Raw genomic sequence first — 21,537 nt, forward strand, 5'->3', positions numbered from 1 at the left:
TGAACTCAAAATTTCGGTAGCTCATCTTGTTTGCCATCAACGCAGACCACAATGGCTTCCTTCACTTTACCGCCAATTCATGACAATCCTGATGGAGGATGGGGTCCATCGTCTTCTAACATTCCTGAACAGTTCAAGTTCAAGGACATCCCATATGCGCCATACTCAAAGTCTGATAAGCTTGGCCGCTTCGCTGATTGGAATGATACCACAGGCGATACTCGCCAAACTGCAGTAGGACTTCCCTCAACAAGGGATGCCCGCGGTCCAGGTCGCTCAAGAAGAGATGGTGCTCAGGCATTCGGCAGTGGGACTGCCAGTGCTTTCGCTTACTTCCATGTGGAAGACGAATCCAGCTTCTCTCTGGTGGACAATAAAGCTGCTCCTCCACGCAGGGGTGGGTTCACCCGTGGAAGGGCTACTGGCCGTGGCGGTATGTCCTTTGCCAATCGGGGGGTTGCTCAACGAGGTGGCCGTGGCTGGTTTCAATAACCGAGGGGGCGCACAGCGTGGGGGTCGGAAAGGATGGAGAGATTGGGAAAAGGTTCACTGCGTGTCCTATTTACTCCTAGCCCAACTAATATTTTCGTGGATCAGACAAATCGCACTCGTGAATCGTCTGTTGCAATCAGTCCACAATGGACCATGTTGGAGGAGATTGAGTTCCATCGGCTTGCCAAGCTCAAGCTTGAAGTCGATGATCCGGAAGATATGTGAGTGTTTCTAGTTCTTCTGCTATCGTTCCCTATCGAAGACAGCCACTAGTGACACTTACGGCCGCGTTTTTGCGTATGATAAATCATATGATCGAATTACAACGAAGACCGAACGCCCGTTACAACTCGTGGACCGCATTAAGTATAACACTACAACTTCTGATGATCCCGTCATCCAGCAGGTATGTTCTGCTATCTCTGCACCTTATGCTGCCTAATGTCGCACATAGTTGGTCTCCAAAAATGTTGCCAATGTCTACACCACGGATGCTATTTTGTCGGTCCTTATGTGCGCACCTCGATCAGTCAACCCTTGGGATATTGTCATTCTCCGTGAGGGTAATAATCTTTACTTCGATAAGCGTGATGGTGGTCCATTTGACACTGTTACGGTGAACGAAAACGCTTCGGACCCTCCGCAGGACCCTACACCCCCAAACCCAAATAACCCGGCCGAGAAAACAGCGGTTCCAGAGCCACCATCCATTAATTCAGCCACGTCACTTTCTTTGGAGGCGACTTACATCAATCAAAATTTTGGATTCCAATCTGTTCAGGAAAACATCACGGCAGACTTTGCCCACCCTAACCCATTTTATGGCCCAGAAGAGACAGAGCCTTTAGCATCTTGCGGATACCGCTACCGTGTTTTCGACCTTGGTATTACGGAGGACGAAGATGTGAAAATCTGTATCCGCACTGAAGTGGATGCTTATGTTCCCGGACCAGGAAATCCACAAGAGGGCCACGGATTGGTCACCATTCGTGCATTGAACGAATTTGATCCCCGTGCCCAAGGAGCAGGCGGTGCTCCTGACTGGCGGTCCAAGCTGGATTCACAGCGTGGCGCTGTAGTTGCTACAGAAATGAAAAACAATAGTTGCAAACTTGCCAAGTGGACTGTACAGAGTGTGCTGGCAGGAGCTGAACTAATGAAAATAGGGTAAGCACCGTTTCTTATTCGAACTTTCAAGCACTTTTGTTCTTTTTTGTGTTTAACAACTCCCAGTGTCGAACTTTTTTGACCTGCGTTCATAGTTATATCTCGCGTGGAAACCCTAAAGACAACACGCGACACGTCATTCTGAGCACAGCTTCCATGCGTCCAACCGACTTTGCTGCTCAGTTGAATGTCTCTCTCGCCAATGGCTGGGGTATCGTCAGAACGATCACCGATTTATGTATGAAAATGCCTGAGGGCAAGTACGTCCTTATTAAGGACCCCAATAAGGTAAGAGCCACACCAGTCTATTTGGGTTCATTCTAATTCATATGTTTCAGTCGGTGATCCGTCTCTACGCTGTGCCTATGACTGCTTTCACTATCGAGGACGAGGACGGTGAGGGGTACGAAGGGGATGAACCCGAGTCCGCGGCTTGAAGATACTCTTTCACACCGAGCTATGTATCTTAGTGTGCAAAAATATATATGCATTCCAAGAATGCGTGAGACACTGTTTACAAAGAGATGTATGCGACGGTGTTCAAACTGAAATCGTCAGGAAGCCAAGAGCAATTCAACTGCTCTCTCGATGTTTGGACTACAAGTCACATGTCAGAACCTGACACTATCTTTGGAATAATAGGAAAGCTAACCTCCTTTGTAACGCCCCGACGATAACGGCTCGTTGCATATTTGGGAACATTGTTGTCAACTGAGTAATCTCAGCGTCAGTCGGGACACGAACCCCTGTGGTGCCTTGCTCGTTCCTCCCCGTGAGTTCGTTAACCCATTCCCGCATGACAGAACCTCCTGTTTCTTCTGTGCCTGTGGAAGGACGCGCGGTGGCAATTATCTCTTCATTCCCGACGTCAGGGCTAGACACTTGATGAGTTGTTTCGGGACGAGCGCGGGTAGATCGTCGTGGTGCGCGAGTAGAGCCCACTAATGGAAGTAAGAAACGCGTACTAAAGCGGATTATGGACGGTGACAGTCGCCAGCTTTTAATATTGACAAGTTCTGAACGATATATGTAGCCAGTGAGCAGTCCAACGACCGCCGAAGCAAATGAACCCGGAAGGTGCCCTAAAGCAAGCTGATGATAGTTATATTAACGATAGAACGTGGACCAAATCCAGGTATTACCTGAGAAGCGAGTATGTACATGAACGCTTTATTGCTTCCAGCAATTCCAAATATTCGAAAATGGTACGCTGGAGGAATTAGCCTATACCACTGATATAGGATGCTGAACAGTAGCGCCGATGGACCAGATGGGATCTGGTTGATTCCCATGTTGTGGAATAGTATGAGAGCAAGAAACTCTAGTATCGTTGCAAGTAGAACGGAGGCAACGGTAAATGACTTTATTATAGGTTAGGGCATCAACATCAGAACGGATATGTTGCTACGCACCGCGAATTTGACACTTCCAAACTGACGTTCTACATGTACACCGACGCCATATAGCACAATCACAGCAATGAGGAGATCGCTTGAGTTTGAAAACGCAGTATGGTGAAGCAAGAGACGCCAATACTGTAAAGAAGTGTTTCTAGTTCAGATTCAGTTTTATGAAGCATGAACGGACTTCACTCGGATACCTGATGGTTGCGTGACACGTGAGGCACGAGCTGCAAGAATACAGTTAGCTGAGCTAAAAAGTCTTTCTGTTTACTGATAAAGACTCGAACCTGAAGGTGTAAATAGTGCTTGACATCGAATATGCCACCGACAATGGATGTCAATGCGCTACCCATCATGAGACCTATAACACAGTAGGGAAGAGTAAGTGAACTGGTTCATGAAGTGAAGCAACCTCGTTAAACCTTTGGTGACGGGAGCGTGCTCGAACGACATGACGGTGCTTGGGAGGACTCGAGAGTAACACGTCGAGGTCACCGGGTGCTGCCAGTGGTGGGCATTCAGGCGCTCAGACTGTGGCTGTGCACTTTTCTCCCGGCTGTGATGAATCATGATGCCATGAATCATGATTGCACGATACTCATTATCTAGTCAAGGATCATCGATGTCATCGATCGAGTCCGAACGGACTTGAACTCAAGTAAGTACCGGTATGGCACGACTCGCTAATTTTTGTTCGTCTAGTCGTTGTCTTGGCGCAAAGAGACAGTGTATCGCTCGCGGATCCTGCTGCTGCGTGCGGTCCACTGTCTAAATGCACTGGTATAACTCGTATATTAGCTCGGGCCACTAGGTGCACATGAAATCATGAAAAGCCGTTTCAATCATGTGTATGGACTCTAACGTGTTTAGGCTCTACTCGTCTTATCGACTCAGAATTCTCACTATCTCAACCTAGAACCTCATAATCTTTATCAATGGCGGCCATCCCGTCTAGTCATTTTCCCTGGTCGCTTCGGTAAAGAAGCAGCTCACGGACTTGCTAAAATTCCTGGCTTCCATGCTCCACAACTCCATTCGCAGGGACGTCTTTCACATTTACCGAATAATCCAACCTGTGGCACCGGATTAGGCTTAAGATTGTTTTGTGATCTTAAACTGACGATTCATAGAACGCGTCCTTGTTTTTACTAGATCTGCCATACAATGTATTGGCTGGCTTGTGGACGGACAACGGTCCCTCTATTGATGACGGAAGGTTGCGACCTCATTCTCCTTGTCCCGTGTCATGATCCACCGACAATTACTTCCCATAGGGGTAAGAATTTCAAACCGGATCGATAAGGACATTGATTGTCTAGGCACCGAGGCTCACGCGTCTCATTCTTGCGTGTGACTTGCGCCGTTATAACAGCGCACGGGTACACATTTTGCAGTACCAGACGATTCAGTTGATCAGCAGAATACGGCAGATGCAAGGATTTAGATCCCAAGGACTCCGCGGAACTGTGGGTGCCAATAATGGATGAATTGTCGCGGGCTTGGTGAGATGCTATGAGGGTGTTTTATGTTGGGCTTCTTTACATCCCTGCAAGTTCGTCCAGGAATCTTTTTGACACTTTCAGCTCAAGTCGCCGCGGACGGTCCTGCCTGCAATAGTAGTCTCTGGCCCCTGGGTATCTTGAGCTTAATGACGCTTAAATCAGGTTCTCAGGTGCTTACAGTTGTTCGCGTGCTGTCCAGCAGCAAGGGACTCGGACACTAGGCTGGTGGCACGACAGCTGTCTTTGAGCACGCGCTTGTCGCAGTCAGTGACGTAGAGAGGTTCACGGATAGCGAGAAACTCGGCGGCGGGGGTTGCCTGCATGCAGGTACCCGTATCAGATAGACGCACAAACGTTTGCCGTCATTGCCAACTAACTTAACTGAAAACGGGGTCCGTTTTTCGCATGGAGAGGTACGCGTGTCCAAAGAGTCTCATGCACACGGCCATTTTCATCCGATGAGTTACGTCCTCGTCACGGTGAAGCCCCTTTATTGTCAGTATTGAGGTGAGTTGAGAGGTACCGCACGGAGCGTATTGAGTCACACAATCAATTTGGTTTTCCGATAATAGTACTCTGCAGCTAGACACGGTGCCTCTGCGACATTTTCTCGCAGTGGCTAATCTAGGCAGTCCCCCCGGGCCGCCATCCTCGCTCCCGCCCGGTTCCTTGTCATCTAGCAAGCTCCACACGCTACCGATTACGACGAGCGCGTGCTGTTCAGGGTCATCGAACGACTCACCGTATAGCCGCTTTCGTCCGAGGGCACTAAATGTTCCCCGCATAGGGTCATGCTCTATAGCAGGATAACAAATTAACCCTGCGAAAACTGCCCGCATATGTCAAGGACAAGCTTAGTTGTAGATCTTTGTCATACATACATGGATGACAGTTGGAAGCAGAGCATTAGCTCTTCTTCTAGGAGCCTTCTCATAGCATCATGTGCATGGGACTCGGATCTAGATGTATGACTTGATCGAGTTGCCCGCGCGCGTGCTAGTTAAACGCAGATGGACACTTTTGAGCATCAATGGAATTCGGAGGGTGTAATCTCCATTTTACTTAGAGTTTTTCGGTGCTGTCCCCTCTGAAACACGAAGCCGAAGAATATATACACTCGTGACCAGTGATAGTGCGCCTATGACACAAGTCCGCAGGTCACCAGTCCACGCCACCGATCGGTTGGGAACACTAACACAGAGAGCTGGGGCAGTACAGAACTTCCTACAGGGCCATCATATTCAGCAAAGGCATCGGAAGACCAAAAGTGAATGAGATGCGAACTAGCTTAGACACCCCCGACGGACTCAACCTTAACGACGACATGTAGGGTTCAATAGCAATGGCGCATTTAGTAAGAATTGACCACGGTGGCATCGCTACATACTGCTGAATGACAGTGCGGAGACCTGCTCGTGGAGTTCGCATCAATATAAGATGATATCGAAGGACAGAACTTTGTGTACATTACATAAACACAGCATTACCGCAGCTTCATCGCAATGAACAGCATCCCATCATTGTTGCGGCTTCACTACGGATAGCCAAAGATAAGACAAAGTGTAAATGAACAATTTCGCGAGGTAGAAATGCGCCCCAAGGCGCATCATTACAACCATCCCATCTCTGATATGATTAGAACACTCCGAGTCGTTGGTATCTCTCCGTGCTTCGCAGACTGTTCAGGGATTTGAATGTATTTATTTTTATTGGATGGTTATTTCAACACTTCATTGTATTCGCCATGGTGGCGTCGACAGCGGAGTATTCGACCGGGACTGAATGTCGTATTTCAAAGATATGCACAGCCGAACCTTCCACGCTACTGCGAAAGCGGATGGATTGCAATGTTCCTGATAAAGTTTGTACGACAGGTGATGTCAGTAAGCGTCTGGGCCTTGAGAATGTGAAGACGACATTGGCTGACCTTGAGTGCCAAGTTCAACGCGGTACATCTAGTATACTATTCTTGTGGTTATCATGGTCGACGTCGTCACACGGTCGTTAAAATGGCACATCGGGTGTGTTGGTGATCAGGTCATCCCAATGTTTCATCCTGTGAAAGCGTTTCGATCGTGTCAGCGAAAAAGTCGATGACATGAACCTCACCAAAATTAGCACATGTGATCATAGATTCGCAAATGCTGTGGTTTTGTGAGAAAGTGGGAGTGTAGAAGTCCGCATAACCTTCTTCGTGTATTCGACCAGCACCGACTCGGAGAACTGGTCATGACGGAATTGACGCACGGACAACAGAGAAGACTTGCACAACGTGCGAAAGTTCTCATTGAAAAAGCGAGGTGCCCCGTTAGCTTCTTTATTTAGAAGGGACGACCGTCGTCCTTCGTCTATAAGGGTCCGGATAGGGGAGACTACTTTGATCCTATCAGTGGCGCAGGATGCTGGGCATAAGTCGATGTTCAGGCTGCACCATAGCAGTTGGGTATAGTCAGCGCTATGCTTCCGTTATTCCATGGCATTGTTGCTGACAGAACCTGCGAACAGCTGACATCGACCTGTTCGAATATGTCGACACCCTTGCGCCTTGACTTGATTCGAGTTGGATGAATGATGAACGGTTTTCATTGGTTGACTGCGCCTTATTACTTTCATTACATAACTCCAAAATTCGCGGAGTTTGAACACCACGGTCGTGGTTTGTCATCTGGTCAGCATACCCTGAGCCGAAACCTCAACGACTGACGATTGACAATATTAGAACGTGGAGACCATGAGCACTGCGAGCGTCCAAAATTTGGAGGAAGCTGTCACGATAGCGTCAGAGTTCATAATGAGTGAGCCAACCTCAGAGTTCATGTGATTTGGCAAGCTAAAGAGGCTCAATAATCAGCTCTTGACAACTTGCCTAGCGAAGTACAATTTCTGCTGCAAGAGCTTCGTTCGAAAGAGACCGATTCTCAAGGTATGCAGCTACAATATTACAGACTCTGACAAAACATTTATTTATATTGAAGACATTCAGAATGATCTAGCCAAAGAGGCTCATAAATACATGCGACATGTCCTACGATCAGACGGCACAGACCCCATTTCGAAAGAGAAGGATAGGACGATAGCACCGCCGACTGAGAAACTGAAGGATGCTCAAGAGAAACTTTCAGTGCTTTCAGACGAGAAAATTGCTCTGGCCTCTCGTATTGTCGACCTACTCTCTAGGAAGCGGGCCCGGTTAGAATATGACCTGGGCCGTGTCCTTGTTCTACAAGGAGAAACAGATCCAGCATCTGTTTTCGCCGGAGCCGCATCTTCGACTCCAGTTTCTGTATCAGGACTTGGTAGTGGCACTGCCGGCTATGTGCTTGGAGGACGCAATCCAGCCGCTCAAATTAATGAAAGCTTGCGAAATGCGTTCGCTGGCGGTACCGCCACCCCTTTGGCAAGTGGCTCAGGAAGCATGGCCTCTGCCGGAGGGCGTGCTTCGGTTGCTGGAGAAGACAATGCTTTCAAAAGTGAGTTCGCGCTTGTGCGATTGAACTTTGGTGCTGAATGTTAGATTCAAGAACGGAGATTGATGGCGACGCAGGGATCTATCAAGCTGCCATCACCGGCACCGTCTGCTTATGTACCGTCTACTCGAGGTCGCCGAAGAAGACGGGGAGCTTCATCTGAGGCTGAAGACTTCGATTTTGATTATGGAGATGAAACTCAAGGTGCAGAGGAAGCAGAAGCAGAGGAAGGTGATGGCGAGGAGGGCGAAGATGGCGAAGACAAGGAACTGTACTGCTTCTGTCAGAAGCTGAGTTACGGAGAGATGATCGCGTGTGACAACCCAGATTGCCCGTATCAATGGGTAAGCCTAATATTTCATCTTTTGGCAACCGTAATCTGACACGTTTGTAGTTTCACCTCCCTTGTGTCAACCTCAAGCAACCACTGCCCGAGAGTTGGTTCTGTGACGACTGCATTAGAAAGATGGGTCCTCCTGCATCTGGTCCTGGCCGTAAGGGCCGGAAGAAATAAACCTTGCTACCCTCGCTCACCATTTCGGGCTTTCCCCTACTATGTCCGTCCTTGGCAACGTTCGTGGCAGTGGAGTACGGGATAGAACCCAGCCAGATATGACCGAGTAAACCGAGAGTACACTCACGACACAGGCTGAAGTGAAATCAAATCACAGGTCCTCAAGCAGGGCGTCTACTGTGAGAGCATTCGTCCATAATGGAATACTTCTTCCTCGTCGTGATCGTGATGGACCCAATCCGTACGTTCGCTTGTTGTCTTACTTGGTTGGTCTTCTGCTTTGTAGTATACTGAGTGCCTCTCTGTGGCCTGTGCATGTGGCTTCGGAGCTGTCTAGGTTCCGTTGGAAGCATGGATCCACAAGTAGATTGTACGCGTGTACATGTGGTGAGGTGGTCGACTCCTGAATAAGAATCCTTCCTTCCTTCATGAATAAGCGCTGTCAGCCCGTCTGAATTTCCCGCGTTTGAAACTAAACGTATGTGTGTGGCCTAGTAGTCTCGCCAAGTAAAATTCCAAGACTAAGCCTCCCACAGTGCAAACTACACTGCCGCCGGTGTACCTGTTATGCGGGGTCAATTTCTACACGTTCGGTTTTCGTTGGTTTGTTGAAAGCGAAGAAGAACCTTATTGTTGACGTGCCCGTTGAGTGGCGTAGCGCTGCTCTCGAAACAGCAGCACAAGCGGCCTGTACTAATACTCATACGATTACTGTTCGTGGTGCTAAGATCTAAGATAGCTAGCTGTTGACCATAGGGGATAACTCCCATGACTTGCCCTCCACGTGTGATGACTGTAGTGGCGTTTTGCAGGCACCGACATTCTTATTGTGGCGCGAGACCCACGTAGGCCATATGGATGGATGGTGGAACGCACATTAAGGCTCAGCTGAGTTGTTGGCTTAAACAAAAGAAGGCTCCTTAAGATGGAATAGGAGAAGCTCTTACATACTTGAAAATGGAAGCCGGGTGAAACTTGAGTCAGTAAACAAACGACGACGGACCTGTACCCACTCTTGGCCCACAATTAATGGCTGAGGGCATAATTACCATATGCCATAACGGATTCGTAACGGGTTTACAACTATATTTTTACTTCACGAGCACCCTGGTTGCGATGTATCGATGCTAGGACCGCGGTTAGATATAATGCCGTGATGTCAAGTCTTTTCCATGTCTATCTAACCAAACCAACGATCGTATACTCGGTGATGCCGGAGGCGTAACTGTGTGAATGAAGTGAAAGCTATCGACTGGTTCGCTGGCATCGGCTTTCCGTCGTGTCTCTGCTCCACTGGGTAACCGACCTCGGGTAGAATATGGGCGCAAATTATGTTCTCTAATGAAAATCTCGCTAGAGGGTCGTACGGCTAGTGGGGGGCTCACACTAAATTACTCGTATGTAGCTTAATACAGAACAGGGTTACACGCTTGTCTCGACTTCTGATTACGGCATCATGATTATGGCGGCGCGTTCAAACCGTCCGACGGGTAACGTAAGTCTCCCTCCTGCCACCACACGACCGTCCCCGGCGGTGATCTATTGTACGTAGCACGTCGCTCTGAACAGGGCACAGACGTCTTAGAAGCCTTCGTGGCGTTTATGTCCAGGGCCCGGGTTAAACGGCCCGACAAGTGGCGTTAGGAATGACTCGTCCACCACGTACTTTTCATCCATCAAGCACGCCAGGAGGAAATCCAGGCATAAACGGATCACCCAGGCCAGAAATGTACCACAGTGCACAAGTGCCCACATTCCCTGCGCCCTGTTGCCAATACGTACATAGTGCTAGTGCCCACGGCGTGCCTCCGGATAATTTCAAGATCACCGTAGAACTTCGTTTGAAGATAGAAAGACGCGAACCTGCCTAGAAAACTCTGGTTCGCTGTGAAAAGTACGGAGTTTACCGGTGTGAGGAGCAGCTCATTGGGCAGGAGAAGCGTTCATCGCGAGCTGCCGAAGACATGTGCTTCCAGTTCGATAAGTAGTAAATTACTATCCTATGACCGGAGCCGCGCAATCGAATCCTACTTTGGAAGAAGCCCTTGCAAATGGGTGTGGCACGCTAACAAAGTGCTCTTGATAAGACCCTTTGAATGCCGGAGTACCAGTGCACCCGCGAATGGTTCCTGTCAATGGTTATGAATAGAAAGGGGTATGCCACTTAATTCAGAGCTGCGGCGACCTCATGATACCCTGACGCCTTTCCTCCCCCCCTCTTCCAATACCTGACGATAGGAGGTTGGGCTGTGGAGTCTCTGTGGGTCACTCATCCGCTGACATCGCACTGGAACCGAGCGAGCTACCATTCGCTTGGACTCACATGATACTGCTGTCTTTCCATAACAGTGTACCCTCCTTTGGGCAATGGTGAAGAGAGACAGGCACATTGAGTGTCCGACGCCCATACAAGACGGGAAAAACCGAATCGACTCAGTCTGAGTTAGCCAATACTAACCTTTGGGGCACGTGGAGTGGGTGGGTAGACATAGATAGAAGTGGGCGGCCTAGGACGTCCTCAAATTTGCAAACAAGGGTTTCCTGAGGGTTTGCGCTAGGAACGTTCATCTTCAGGGGTTCGGGGAGACTAGCGACTTGCCCGTTCATTTAATCGTAGAATGTGCCAATGAATGAACGATAATTGTGGCCGTTAGTACTATGCTAGTGAACCACCTATGAGGTGGCGCGAGAATGGCCCATCGGCTTTAAACTTAAGTTGCGCGACGAGTCACGATAAGCCCCCGTCCCGCTTATATTCAGTACGTTGACCCAGTATACTCCACACATAGCTTTTTTGACAGCGGTATCAATGTAATTGTGCAACGTGATAAACTTATGAAAGGCGCTCAAGCAAAGTTCAAGACCTGCAGACAAAAATACGTCATCTAGACCACAATGCTGGCTACAAGCAGAACACCGTAACCTGACACGCGTCCTGCAGAGGGGAAGGCAATGTCAATCCTTATGCCTTTTCATCTCCGTCTCCGCGCTGCACAGTTAATGTAATGAAAAGATGAAATCATGGAGGTGCTTCTGGGGCGGGCGATGTGATTATAACACATGTCCCACACTAAACCCATGTTTCAAAGTCGAGGAAACCTTCTTCAACCTGTGCCACATCAGTGATCATACTGGAAGATTCGCGCTCTGGGATTTGAATATTCACCGTACTTGATGCGAGGGATGATCCACCATGTGTCTGTGTCTGTGTCTGTGACATACTTATGATGTACAATTGCTCCACAGGGTTATAGGATGAACCAGGCAACCGAACAATTTCAATTGACGACGGAGCTTCTGGTATTTCCCCGACTCGGATTGCTAGAGGTTAGAGATACCAGTAAGATGAATAGAGCCTGTGTTTCATTGGAAAGTTGAAATACAAGCGCCATTACGTTGAATACTAGACTCTGGGCCACAAGTGCCCAATCTGAGGACCATAGGACTCCCGGAATGAAACCGACAAAGTTACACCCCGCCAGTGCAACAATACAGCATCGCAAGCATAGCCCATGCAAAGATGATCACATGGATAAGCTTTGGGGTTATGCCGTGACAGTGCTGTAATTCCGACGAACCATAAGGTCCATAAAGAGGACACAGCATGGATGCATGTGGCAGGATGTTCAATTGTCCTTTCGGGTGTAGCGCTAGCACAGGAATTCAAGAAGGGCGTTAGAATGATGCTGAATTGAGGCAACATGAGAGCGGGCTATGACGGGTGACGAAACAAGTTCATTGAATTGGACTGAATCCAATTGGACCTACCTCTCGAACCTTGATCTTCCTTTGAGTGAGTTTCGGTGTACAGTATGGCGTGATGGCGAATGCGGATGATCGCAACAAGGGTAGGTCGGAAGTTGGTAAGATACCGGAGTTTCAAGTTGAACTGAAGTTGTGGATGACCCCGCGGAGGAGAGTTCAGATAATGGTTATCGAGGGGAGGTTGAATTAACCCGCAGTACTCGTGAGCGGTGTTCAGAAGCGATAGGCCTGGTTTAACCATCAAGAGCTTAGACCACGGATATATTTCATTTATCGATTCGAGCTAGGGGACGTGGGTGTCGGGGGTGGATGGGGCTCGCCAAGCGGGACACCCCACAGGATAGGATATCGCACTGGAAGTTAGGACCAGCAAAGCAAGTTCCATATTTAGACACGAAGCACTGTGAGAACTAATAATAAGAATGGAGCTGCGCAGGCGGCCACTCGCAAATAGGTACGGTAAGTGGCAGGAAGACCTTTGTGGCAGTGAAGTATTGTCAAAAAGAAGAATAAAGGTGAACACAGGATGACTCAAAGGCTACGGCAGCGTATGCGGAGGATCAAGAAGACTTCCTAAATTGGATCTTATGCGAAAGTAGAAACATTTAACTCACTCTTTTCAAGGGAGACGGGGTTTGACTTGCAATAATTGGCGGAGGGTGAGGGGAAGCGTGAGATAAATAGTCTTAAATAAGTAAAAATGGTACAATACACGGGGTCACAAGACGGCACGATGTCGGCACGGAGGGCATTATCCAATCAGGACAGGCCAACGAAGTGAGACTAGGACTCAGTTCCGACGGGGCGCTACTCTCAAGTTAAAAATTGTTAAAAATGTACAAATTTATTGTGAAGAGAGCGTTTGCATGCTGTGCGTGGGAATTCAATGGACGTAATATGGAGGAAGCGGTTTGTTTGTTTGTGTTTGCATTATATTTGATTATATTTGGGGCGCGATAAGAGATCTACCGGAAGAATCTGAATCTTGTTTTGAACGGGATGTTCCGCGAGTACCGAGATAGTGGAACGGGCTAGAAAGAAAGAGTAACCAAAATCTGGGAGAGGAGCTTTTTGCTCTAGTCCAAATTTGAACACTGCATGGACCTTCTTCTTATAATTTACCCGTACAGTGTCCTTTACCGATTCTTGTCTTCAACAATTCTAAACTTTTTTTTTCTTTCAATCCTCTGTCATGGATTTTGCAGCCTACGCATCTCCATACCCCGACTCATCCCCCGCCTACTCCGAGTCTTCTTCGACTCCTCGTACTCCATCTCCTCAATCCGTTGACCTCATCCCCACTCATAACTTTAAACATCCGATCCCCACTGTTCCAACAATATTTCAGGAAGACTCATATCTTCCATCCGACGTAGGATCAATGATCCAAAATGATTCTTGGGTTTCCCAAGCCAACTACAACAATTATCCTGCGCCACAAGGCTCCCTCCTTCGCGAGTTGTACGAGCCCGAACCCTACCAGAGTGAAGCGTACATTGACGATCACGCGCACTACAATGAATGGCAGCACCAACAACAACAGCAGCAACATCATCATCAACAGCACCAGCAAATGCACTTGCGCCAGCCCGACCACCACACACTTCGTCGCGCCACTTTCCCTTATGTCAGACATGACTTTCCCCAGCACCATATACCTCACCACCCCCAATTTTATGACCAATACCCGTCCATGTACAATGACTCGCTTTCAATGTCCCCAGATCCATCTGAGTCCCGTCACCCCCACGATCCTCAGTCCATTAAGCTAGAGGACACCCCCCTCATTGTTCCTTCCCAATTGGGTTTCGCAGCTCATACTCTTCACGGTCATCACCACCCTGGTTTCCTCCCCTCCGGAGCCGGTGCTTCAGTTCCAATTCAACACACAGATGATGCTGCTAGCAAAGAGACTCAGTACCTCAGAAGGCGTTGTTTTAATTGCCATACCACAGAGCCGCCTTCATGGCGCCGCTCCACTCTCAATCCTGGAAAGATCGTCTGTAATAAATGTGGTCTTTATGAGCGTACCCACTTGCGTCCACGTCCCCTTCGCTTCGATGAGCTAAGGGCGGGTGGAAAGACGCGTAAACCTGGCGAAAAGAAGGTACAAAAACCTGCTCCTCTGGCTGGTTCACCCCAGATCAAGAAGGAGCCGCGAGAGTTCGGTATGGCAAGGCGTAGCTCCGTTTCGAGCACCGCATCGAGTGGTGGCGCAGTCAGCGACTGGGATGATAATGGTAAGTTTCATTATTTCTTACCCGTTGTTAAGCACGTGCTAACAATTTCACAGTGTCGGTGTATTCGTCACAGCCTCCTACCCCTGGCTCTATCTCCGGCCCTCCTTCTAGCTATTCATCGCCTTCCATCGCCACGTTCCCCATTCCTCGTAGTTCGCAGAGCCCGCCTATCGATGCCGGCCCTCAGGGTCCAATTCGTCTCCCTAACGCCCCGTTGACAGACATCGCGTCTCTTCAACAACAAGCGCCTAGGAAGTCGGCAACTGCCCCGGGCTACTTCCCGCAACCTCCAGTCTCATACCAGGGACAGGAGATGTTGCGTCGGGGCTCAATGCCTAGGCATTGCGAGCAGCCACGCCAAGTGCAGTTTGCTTCGCCGCAGATTCCAACGCAATCACTAGCTCCCCTGCAGGGTCCTACTTCGGAAGCGCCCGCTGAAAAGTCGCCGCAGATCGCGCAGATGCAGATTTTGTCACCTCAAATGATCACTTCATCGCCTGTACCCGCAACAGCCGAGCCACCGTCATCCTGAGAGGACGGCACGAGACACGTGTTTTTCATGCCTCACCCTGATTATCACGCTCGTTTGGATCTTGGTATTTATTCCGTTTTACAACTCAATTCGCACATCGTCATCTTGAGCTCGATTTTCGCGGCCTATTTAATTATTCACGTCGTCGCAAAACGGCGACCGACAAAGACGCGGGCAAAACGGTATCTATATCCCGACATATATCCTGTATCCTATATTTCCCGCCTCGCATTCAACCCTGTCGACTATGTCTATATTGCGCATATACATATCGCCTCATAAACCATACCCTGCCAGCCATACCGCGTTTTGTATGTCGTCTCGATGATAGATACCCGTCTCCAATACGAATGACTGCCGAATGTGCATGGAAGAAGAAAGGGAGTGTACTTGTATAACGCCATTGTTATTAGTTAGTATACCTACTTAGAACTCTTTTCGAATTTCAGACGCAGGAACATGATTTTTTGCTATGCACACTGTTGGAGTGGCACCATTCAAATATTCATGTCCGCCAAAAAGTTAAGGTTGACTCAACCGCGTTAGCAACGACGAGGACTAAGTTAGCCTGGAGAGGTAAATTGCTGTAAATTGATAACGTTCTTGAGGTGACCACGCTGGACACGCCCCTTCATTAACCTGCTGCTTCGGGAGGCACACGCTCGCTAGGAAACCCACTCATCCCCTTTGCGTCGCGTCATATTCCTATTCAATTTGGACTCCTTGACCGCCCAGGTGCGGCGAACATGAGGCGCGCGAGAAGCACCAAAGAATGGACGCTTAGTATAATGTAAGTGAAACGTTCCTTGAAATGTACCTCTAGCGTCATGAAAGGCAACGTTATTCTATTCAGTTCTCATCAATTGGAAAGCTCCAAGACAGCCCCAAGAGCGCTAAAAACGGGGTGATCAGGCGCAATACGTACAAACTACGTGGCAACAGTGGAATCCGAGTAATGGACCATTATTCCTCGGCTGTGCAAGCGCTGAGACAGCAAGTTTGAAGTTAACGTTCATCGTACCTTCGAAACATTCGTGTGACCGGCCGCCATACCATCGCTTTGAGTGGGGGCGTGACACGCCGGAACCGCCCTAATAGCATCCCCAGTTGAAATTTTCTGCCAGCGAAGCACTTTGTTCTTCCGAATTCTGCTCTTCTCGTCGGATGCAGTCTCAGACGACGCTTCGAGGGCTCACGTGTCTTGTCAATGTCACTCTTGTCAGGGTCGGTCGTGGATCTTAGTATTCTTACACTTGTGTGTGTGTATCTCAATGCTCCTGGTAGGTTCGCCTCGGTCGCACAGCTACTAGAGACTCGGTATGTCCCCACACTATGAAATCACACGTGGACTCAGGCAGGGTTGGTGACAACTGACAACCCGTCCACGCCGGTCCACGCCCGGCCCGCTCGAATGGAATCGAAAGTCAGTTCCTCGTCAAGATCTGCCAAACGAAGTGCCACCGTTAATTAAGAATTCAGCAAACTGAAACAATATTCAACGTCCATGGGCTCCGGTAGTTATGCAGGGCCGAGGCCAGCGTTTTTCCCAATTCCCAGCCAGTCTTGCTTGACAGCGTGTGCAAGTTGGTGGTCTCCGCCGTAGAAGTTCTGGGATGAAGGACCTGGCGAGACGAATTTTTGTCGGCTCGATTGTCTTTGGGTGACCTGAATTTGAATCTTCACAGATGCGGGTTTAAGGAGGAGAAATACCATAAATTTGGTGGAGCGTTGATAGGACTAACTGTTGAGGCTACGATGTTCCAGATAACTGGTCACGCGCGGCCGGTAAGTAGGACGATCACATATATGAATCGTCAACCATAATTTCACTGTAACATATTATATCTTACCAACGTCGAGACGCAAGCTATAAGATTTTGATTTTCTTTGACGTGCGGGTGAATATAATGGTAATGATGTTTTGGTTTCATGCCACGTCCGCCATTACTGAACATCAAGCTCTAAATTGAAACTGGACTAATTACATTGTGCCTGTAGCGACCACTCGGGTCGTCATACGGACCGAGGGCTCGCGTTTTATGCTCGCTGGAAATGAGCCACGAGAACCAATGGTCCGATGAAAGAAATAGTAGCCCTGGAAGACGAAGGACAGATGAGTTTGCAGTGCTCCTGACGATAATTTTAAATCTGATAATACCTAGCAGAGGAACATCCGAGCCAGTGGGTCACCTGGTAACGCGAACCTCCCCTATTTTTACCCATGACCAGGAAGAGCCAGGAGGTTCCGGGTTTACGGTCGTTCACGGTAATTAATGTGGGCACATAACTTTTAGGTGCATCATGCAGGCACAGCTGGCCAATGGTGCAGGTTTTGCGCTGCTTGTGTCTAAAATTTCATCCCTGTCTCCGTAGGTAAGTGTTTTGAAATTCTCGGGCCATCCGCACGAAGGTGAGTTCGTTATGCTATTGGGTAGACCAAAGTAAAACGGATTATTGCAAGTTTATGCGGCTGGTTTGGCCTTGCAAGTTCCCCGCACTTTTACTGCGATGGAATATTATTGTCAGCCGCCGCGAGTGAATATTACGGTGACTGATCATCGGATATGATAATTTCCAATCCCAAGGCTGTCGTCGAGCAAGGACTCAAACGTTTGGAGCTGTCAAAAACGCGGGGTCATTTATCGCTACCCCTGAAGTTTGGCTCTGGATGTTCAACATCTCCCAACATTTCCCCCGACTGCCGCACCGCATCGGAATGACGTACCGACCGCCATCTACGGGCTAGATATCCTGGAGGAATAACCAACGCAATAACCAACATTTGAGAAACAGGGGAGACGCTGGGAAATGACCGTTCTTGTGGTGCAGGAAGTGTAAGTAATTGCCGGGAATGAGCCAGCGCTGATCTCAAGTTGAATGCGCAGGACTAGGCTTCCTTTGAAATTTGAGACTTACGACAATGAAGTGTACCCCTTTTTACTAGCTGGCTCCAATGATTCTACTAGGATGACCGGCACGGTCTCTCAGGCTGGTGTACTCCGACACCACGGATTTACAATTTACTGTATGGTTTGGTTGGAAAGCTCCATGGCGTAGCTGCTAGCTTTGTGCAGAGCGGTGCAAAATTGCCAATAGAGTGTGAAGTATACGGTGATTTGAAATAATTCACCACATGGTTCCAAGGTCGTCGTCGTCATCGTCTGGTGGTGGATCGTGAGTTCGTGCGTTGCTTATCTTGGGCTCAATTCTTCAAAGCATACCGATATAGCATCATGATCTATGTTACGACTGGTTACGACGAAAATAAGCCTTTCAGAGGTTGAACTTCACTGGTGGAGATTTCCAATTCCGGTGCGCTCAAACGCACACGGATTACTTTACTGGTGAATGTATTGCATTTGCTGCATTAATAGCGACTCCACGGCGAATTCATTGGTCTCGCCGCCGCACTGATATTACGTGCTCCAACCAAGAGGTCGCCTCTACCCACGAGCGACTTCACTACACCACAGAGGTACGATACGATCCTATACATCTCGGACTTTTCTCCGCAACCGAGGCAGTCGAGGCCTGTCATCTCCGCTACACGAGCAGTAACAGGGATCTGCGCTGCCATGGCTGAGCGCTGATTGATCGATGAATCGTGCAATGCACAGCCGCTGATGCTACCGACCTCCTTCAAGTGAGCAGCCACAAGGCATCGCAATCGTGATTGCGACATGTCCACTGAGAAGTTATCTACGTTATCAACCCACTGCCACCACTGATGCTCGCTCACATACCCATCCCTTGACCCTTGTGCCACTACTTGTGACCTGAATATCTAATTCGGACGAGAGCCCCCGTTGATTTCGAATTTTCTACGATAACGGTCCATGATCCACGTATATAGATGCCTTCATTTATTTTTCATAGATCAAGTTCTCCGTTCACTGCAACGTTGTATTGCGAATATACAGGGATTTTGACAGTACGGTAGAGTCGGGCCCACAGTTTGTTTTCCCACCCACGTTTCGGGGCACATTTGAACCGTACGTTTTGATGCCACTCCAGCAGATTCAAAATTTCCATACACATGAAACTCAGCGATCTGTTCCTCACCCAACCTACTTCAAGTTTGAGGGAAGGAAGTAACCACAGCTCGAAACCGAGTTCACAGCCGCAGAATGCCACGATTTATGGATCCAAGCCATTTCTAGCACAACTTTGATCCGGAAGCTGGACGTCTAGAACACGAGTCGTGCTCTCCATGCGGTGCTTACTGCGTATCGACACTCACGCTCGACGCATGAGAAGGCCTTGTTGCCACAAGTCGCAACAACACTGTTTCATGTGAACATCATCATGCACATCTCCATCTCTTCAGTGCGCAAGGCCTTCCGACCGACCGGCAAACGGATGTCATGCTCTTCCTTCGAGATGATTCAAGCTGTTATCTCATTTGAAACTCTACCAGAAGATATACTCTACCATATTTTCAGCTACCTATCAGTAACGGAAATCGTGAGGTTGCAAAGGGTATGCTTTGGTTTCGCATTCTGTCCCCTGTGGCTTCGATTGACAGAAATATACAAGGTGTCCAAGACACTCAAGTCAGCCGTGCTTCGCGACGCAACCTGGTTTAATATCTACCGTACTTCCTCACGACCACGTATTCCCGCATTATTGTCCACCAACTCCGCAAGCTATCTTCAGTCGTGGCTAACTTCAAGTGAGAAATTCGATCGCTGGTGCTCAAATGGCCCACGAGATGGGAAGATGACTATGGACAATAAGAGATATAATTCCCGAGCACTGAATTTCGGCAACAAAGAACTTCCACTCCCTGGAGTCGCTCGCAGAAGAACGGTCGAGCTCTATCCAGATGCTACCGGGAATCACACCCCTTACGGCCTCATTTTCAGCCGTTGGTTGATTGTCACCAGCATTTGCTCTTCAGAGGCACCTGTCAGGTGCTTTGACCTGGATGCAGACAAAGGAAATGACCCAGCCGAAGAAGCACCCCTGCAGCTTTATGCTAAACATTCGACTGTGTTGTACACGACCTCCGGCATGATTTTTGACCTCCGTTGCGTCCAAAGCACGCGGACGAACGGAGAACGTGTGGCATTTGTAATTTTGGTGGAGAATTTTTTTGCATTGTCTGTCGCTGTTTCTTTTTGTTCCATGTCGGTGAAGTTTAACGTTGGTTTTGATACAGGAAGGTGTTTCAATTCCATATCAGCTCGAAAGGCGCTCAGCCCCACGTCGTACTTCAAGATGTTTTTACAAGACATGACATGCATCTATCTAGTCTTCGAGAGGTTTCGCTTGGTCCGAGGTTAATTGCCATCAAGTACGCGCGAGGTGGCACTTTCAGGAGCCCAGGACCCAAGAGTGATCACATTCTCTGCCTTGACATTGAAACGTTCACAACATTTACTGTGACGCACGATGTAATGCACATGTCCATGCCTGTGCGCAGTTTAGCTGATTACTAGTCTGTCAGGATGCTGCTTCACCGAGCCCAGTCGAGTCTATGCTTTCGTGCACCTCGCACCTGCTGCTACTGCGCGCGTCATCGACTCACACGTTGGTCGAAGCATATGAAATCCCTCCATCCCAACCCAACGAGTGCAAACTGCAGGGCCCGGCTAACGATCTTAATCCAAATACGTCTGCAGGTCGCCTGCAACGTAGCCACGAGGGTGTCGTTGGTAGCAAGCTGTCCAATGTAGTCATTGTTCACGACCCCATGTTTCCTTATTCTCGTTCTGCCGCCAGTGGCGAAGGCAGCTATCACGATGACGAAGGCGTCACAATCACCGCCTCGTTCCACAATCGCACGGATGACCACAAAACATTCCTTGGTCTCGTGCGACTGACTTTACTGCCCCGGGATAGTCTCTCCAGCGGGGGCATCGCCACTAGAATATTGGGCTCACATATACATCCTACGGATCCGTCCCCGCCTACAGTAGTCATGGACTCTTCATTCAATGGTTCAACAAAGGGCTTCGTTTTCTATCCTGAAGAAGTCACAGAAACATCATTAATACCTAGGTTCCGCGTACGACCTGCACTGAGCGTTCGTTCGCCCCAACCTCCTGAAGCCGAGTTCATCTCCGTCATGCTTGGGGAGGGAACGGGGGAAAGATTGAAGAAGCGTCGGGAGATCACATCGCTGGTACGAACTACCGCAGCATCTCTACGATACACCGACTTTGCGTCTGGTGACGAGGATACCTTGGAAGAGGCACAAGCTGCTAGGAGGGCGCGAGCAACAATACGCGTGGTTCCATGTCCACTTCCGGTCGATGGTATTTCGGCAAGAGATATCTTGTTCGACGGCTGCACAGGTCGGATGGTTTGCAAGCGGCCCGTACGTGTCGCTCACAGATGGATGAAGAGGATCGAGGTCTGGGATATCGTTTGAGGCGCTCGATGAGCCCAAAGCATTCTAATAGGCTATAGCATGTCCCGTGTTTTCTAGACTTTATGTAGCCTCGTTTGCG

At 48.9% G+C, this 21,537-nt stretch overlaps 6 protein-coding genes across 6 annotated transcripts; 5 read left to right on the forward strand and 1 right to left on the reverse strand.

The window, feature by feature from the left end:
• The first annotated feature begins 1 nt into the window (after window position 1).
• F5147DRAFT_674985 (eukaryotic translation initiation factor 3 subunit D) lies at window positions 2-2,159 on the forward strand. The gene is made up of 7 exons (XM_041435882.1): window positions 2-475; window positions 498-544; window positions 598-713; window positions 766-898; window positions 947-1,659; window positions 1,755-1,947; window positions 1,998-2,159. Exons 1-7 carry the CDS (start codon window positions 52-54, stop codon window positions 2,094-2,096), a joined length of 1,725 nt encoding a protein of 574 aa, XP_041297241.1. The 5' UTR covers window positions 2-51; the 3' UTR covers window positions 2,097-2,159.
• On the reverse strand, window positions 2,160-3,616 carry F5147DRAFT_674988 (uncharacterized protein). Its single transcript, XM_041435883.1, has 6 exons — window positions 3,485-3,616; window positions 3,350-3,423; window positions 3,260-3,289; window positions 3,072-3,194; window positions 2,802-3,020; window positions 2,160-2,751 (listed from the first exon to the last, which is right to left on the reverse strand). The coding sequence occupies exons 1-6, from the start codon at window positions 3,513-3,515 to the stop codon at window positions 2,284-2,286; spliced, it is 945 nt and encodes a 314-aa protein (XP_041297242.1). The 5' UTR covers window positions 3,516-3,616; the 3' UTR covers window positions 2,160-2,283.
• Window positions 3,617-7,254: 3,638 nt separating this feature from the next.
• Window positions 7,255-8,974, forward strand: F5147DRAFT_605900 (uncharacterized protein). The gene is made up of 5 exons (XM_041432331.1): window positions 7,255-7,359; window positions 7,416-7,487; window positions 7,540-8,034; window positions 8,086-8,375; window positions 8,426-8,974. The coding sequence occupies exons 1-5, from the start codon at window positions 7,296-7,298 to the stop codon at window positions 8,543-8,545; spliced, it is 1,041 nt and encodes a 346-aa protein (XP_041297243.1). The 5' UTR covers window positions 7,255-7,295; the 3' UTR covers window positions 8,546-8,974.
• A 4,366-nt stretch (window positions 8,975-13,340) lies between these two features.
• On the forward strand, window positions 13,341-15,555 carry F5147DRAFT_833995 (uncharacterized protein). The gene is made up of 2 exons (XM_041443894.1): window positions 13,341-14,550; window positions 14,604-15,555. Exons 1-2 carry the CDS (start codon window positions 13,503-13,505, stop codon window positions 15,080-15,082), a joined length of 1,527 nt encoding a protein of 508 aa, XP_041297244.1. The 5' UTR covers window positions 13,341-13,502; the 3' UTR covers window positions 15,083-15,555.
• F5147DRAFT_649295 (uncharacterized protein) lies at window positions 15,433-17,828 on the forward strand (the record flags this gene model as incomplete). Its single annotated transcript, XM_041433331.1, has 12 exons — window positions 15,433-15,468; window positions 15,532-15,658; window positions 15,818-15,872; window positions 15,917-16,034; window positions 16,253-16,306; window positions 16,367-16,399; window positions 16,437-16,505; window positions 16,601-16,665; window positions 16,768-16,867; window positions 17,081-17,263; window positions 17,456-17,492; window positions 17,668-17,828. 12 exons carry the CDS (start codon window positions 15,433-15,435, stop codon window positions 17,826-17,828), a joined length of 1,038 nt encoding a protein of 345 aa, XP_041297245.1.
• A 1,426-nt stretch (window positions 17,829-19,254) lies between these two features.
• F5147DRAFT_383048 (uncharacterized protein) lies at window positions 19,255-21,534 on the forward strand. The gene is made up of 4 exons (XM_041429506.1): window positions 19,255-19,561; window positions 19,619-20,184; window positions 20,244-20,478; window positions 20,532-21,534. Exons 1-4 carry the CDS (start codon window positions 19,388-19,390, stop codon window positions 21,456-21,458), a joined length of 1,902 nt encoding a protein of 633 aa, XP_041297246.1. The 5' UTR covers window positions 19,255-19,387; the 3' UTR covers window positions 21,459-21,534.
• The last annotated feature ends 3 nt before the right edge of the window (window positions 21,535-21,537 follow it).

This window comes from Suillus discolor (assembly GCF_016758755.1).
Source record: "Suillus discolor strain FC423 chromosome Unknown F5147scaffold_7, whole genome shotgun sequence".
Lineage (NCBI taxonomy): Eukaryota > Fungi > Basidiomycota > Agaricomycetes > Boletales > Suillaceae > Suillus > Suillus discolor.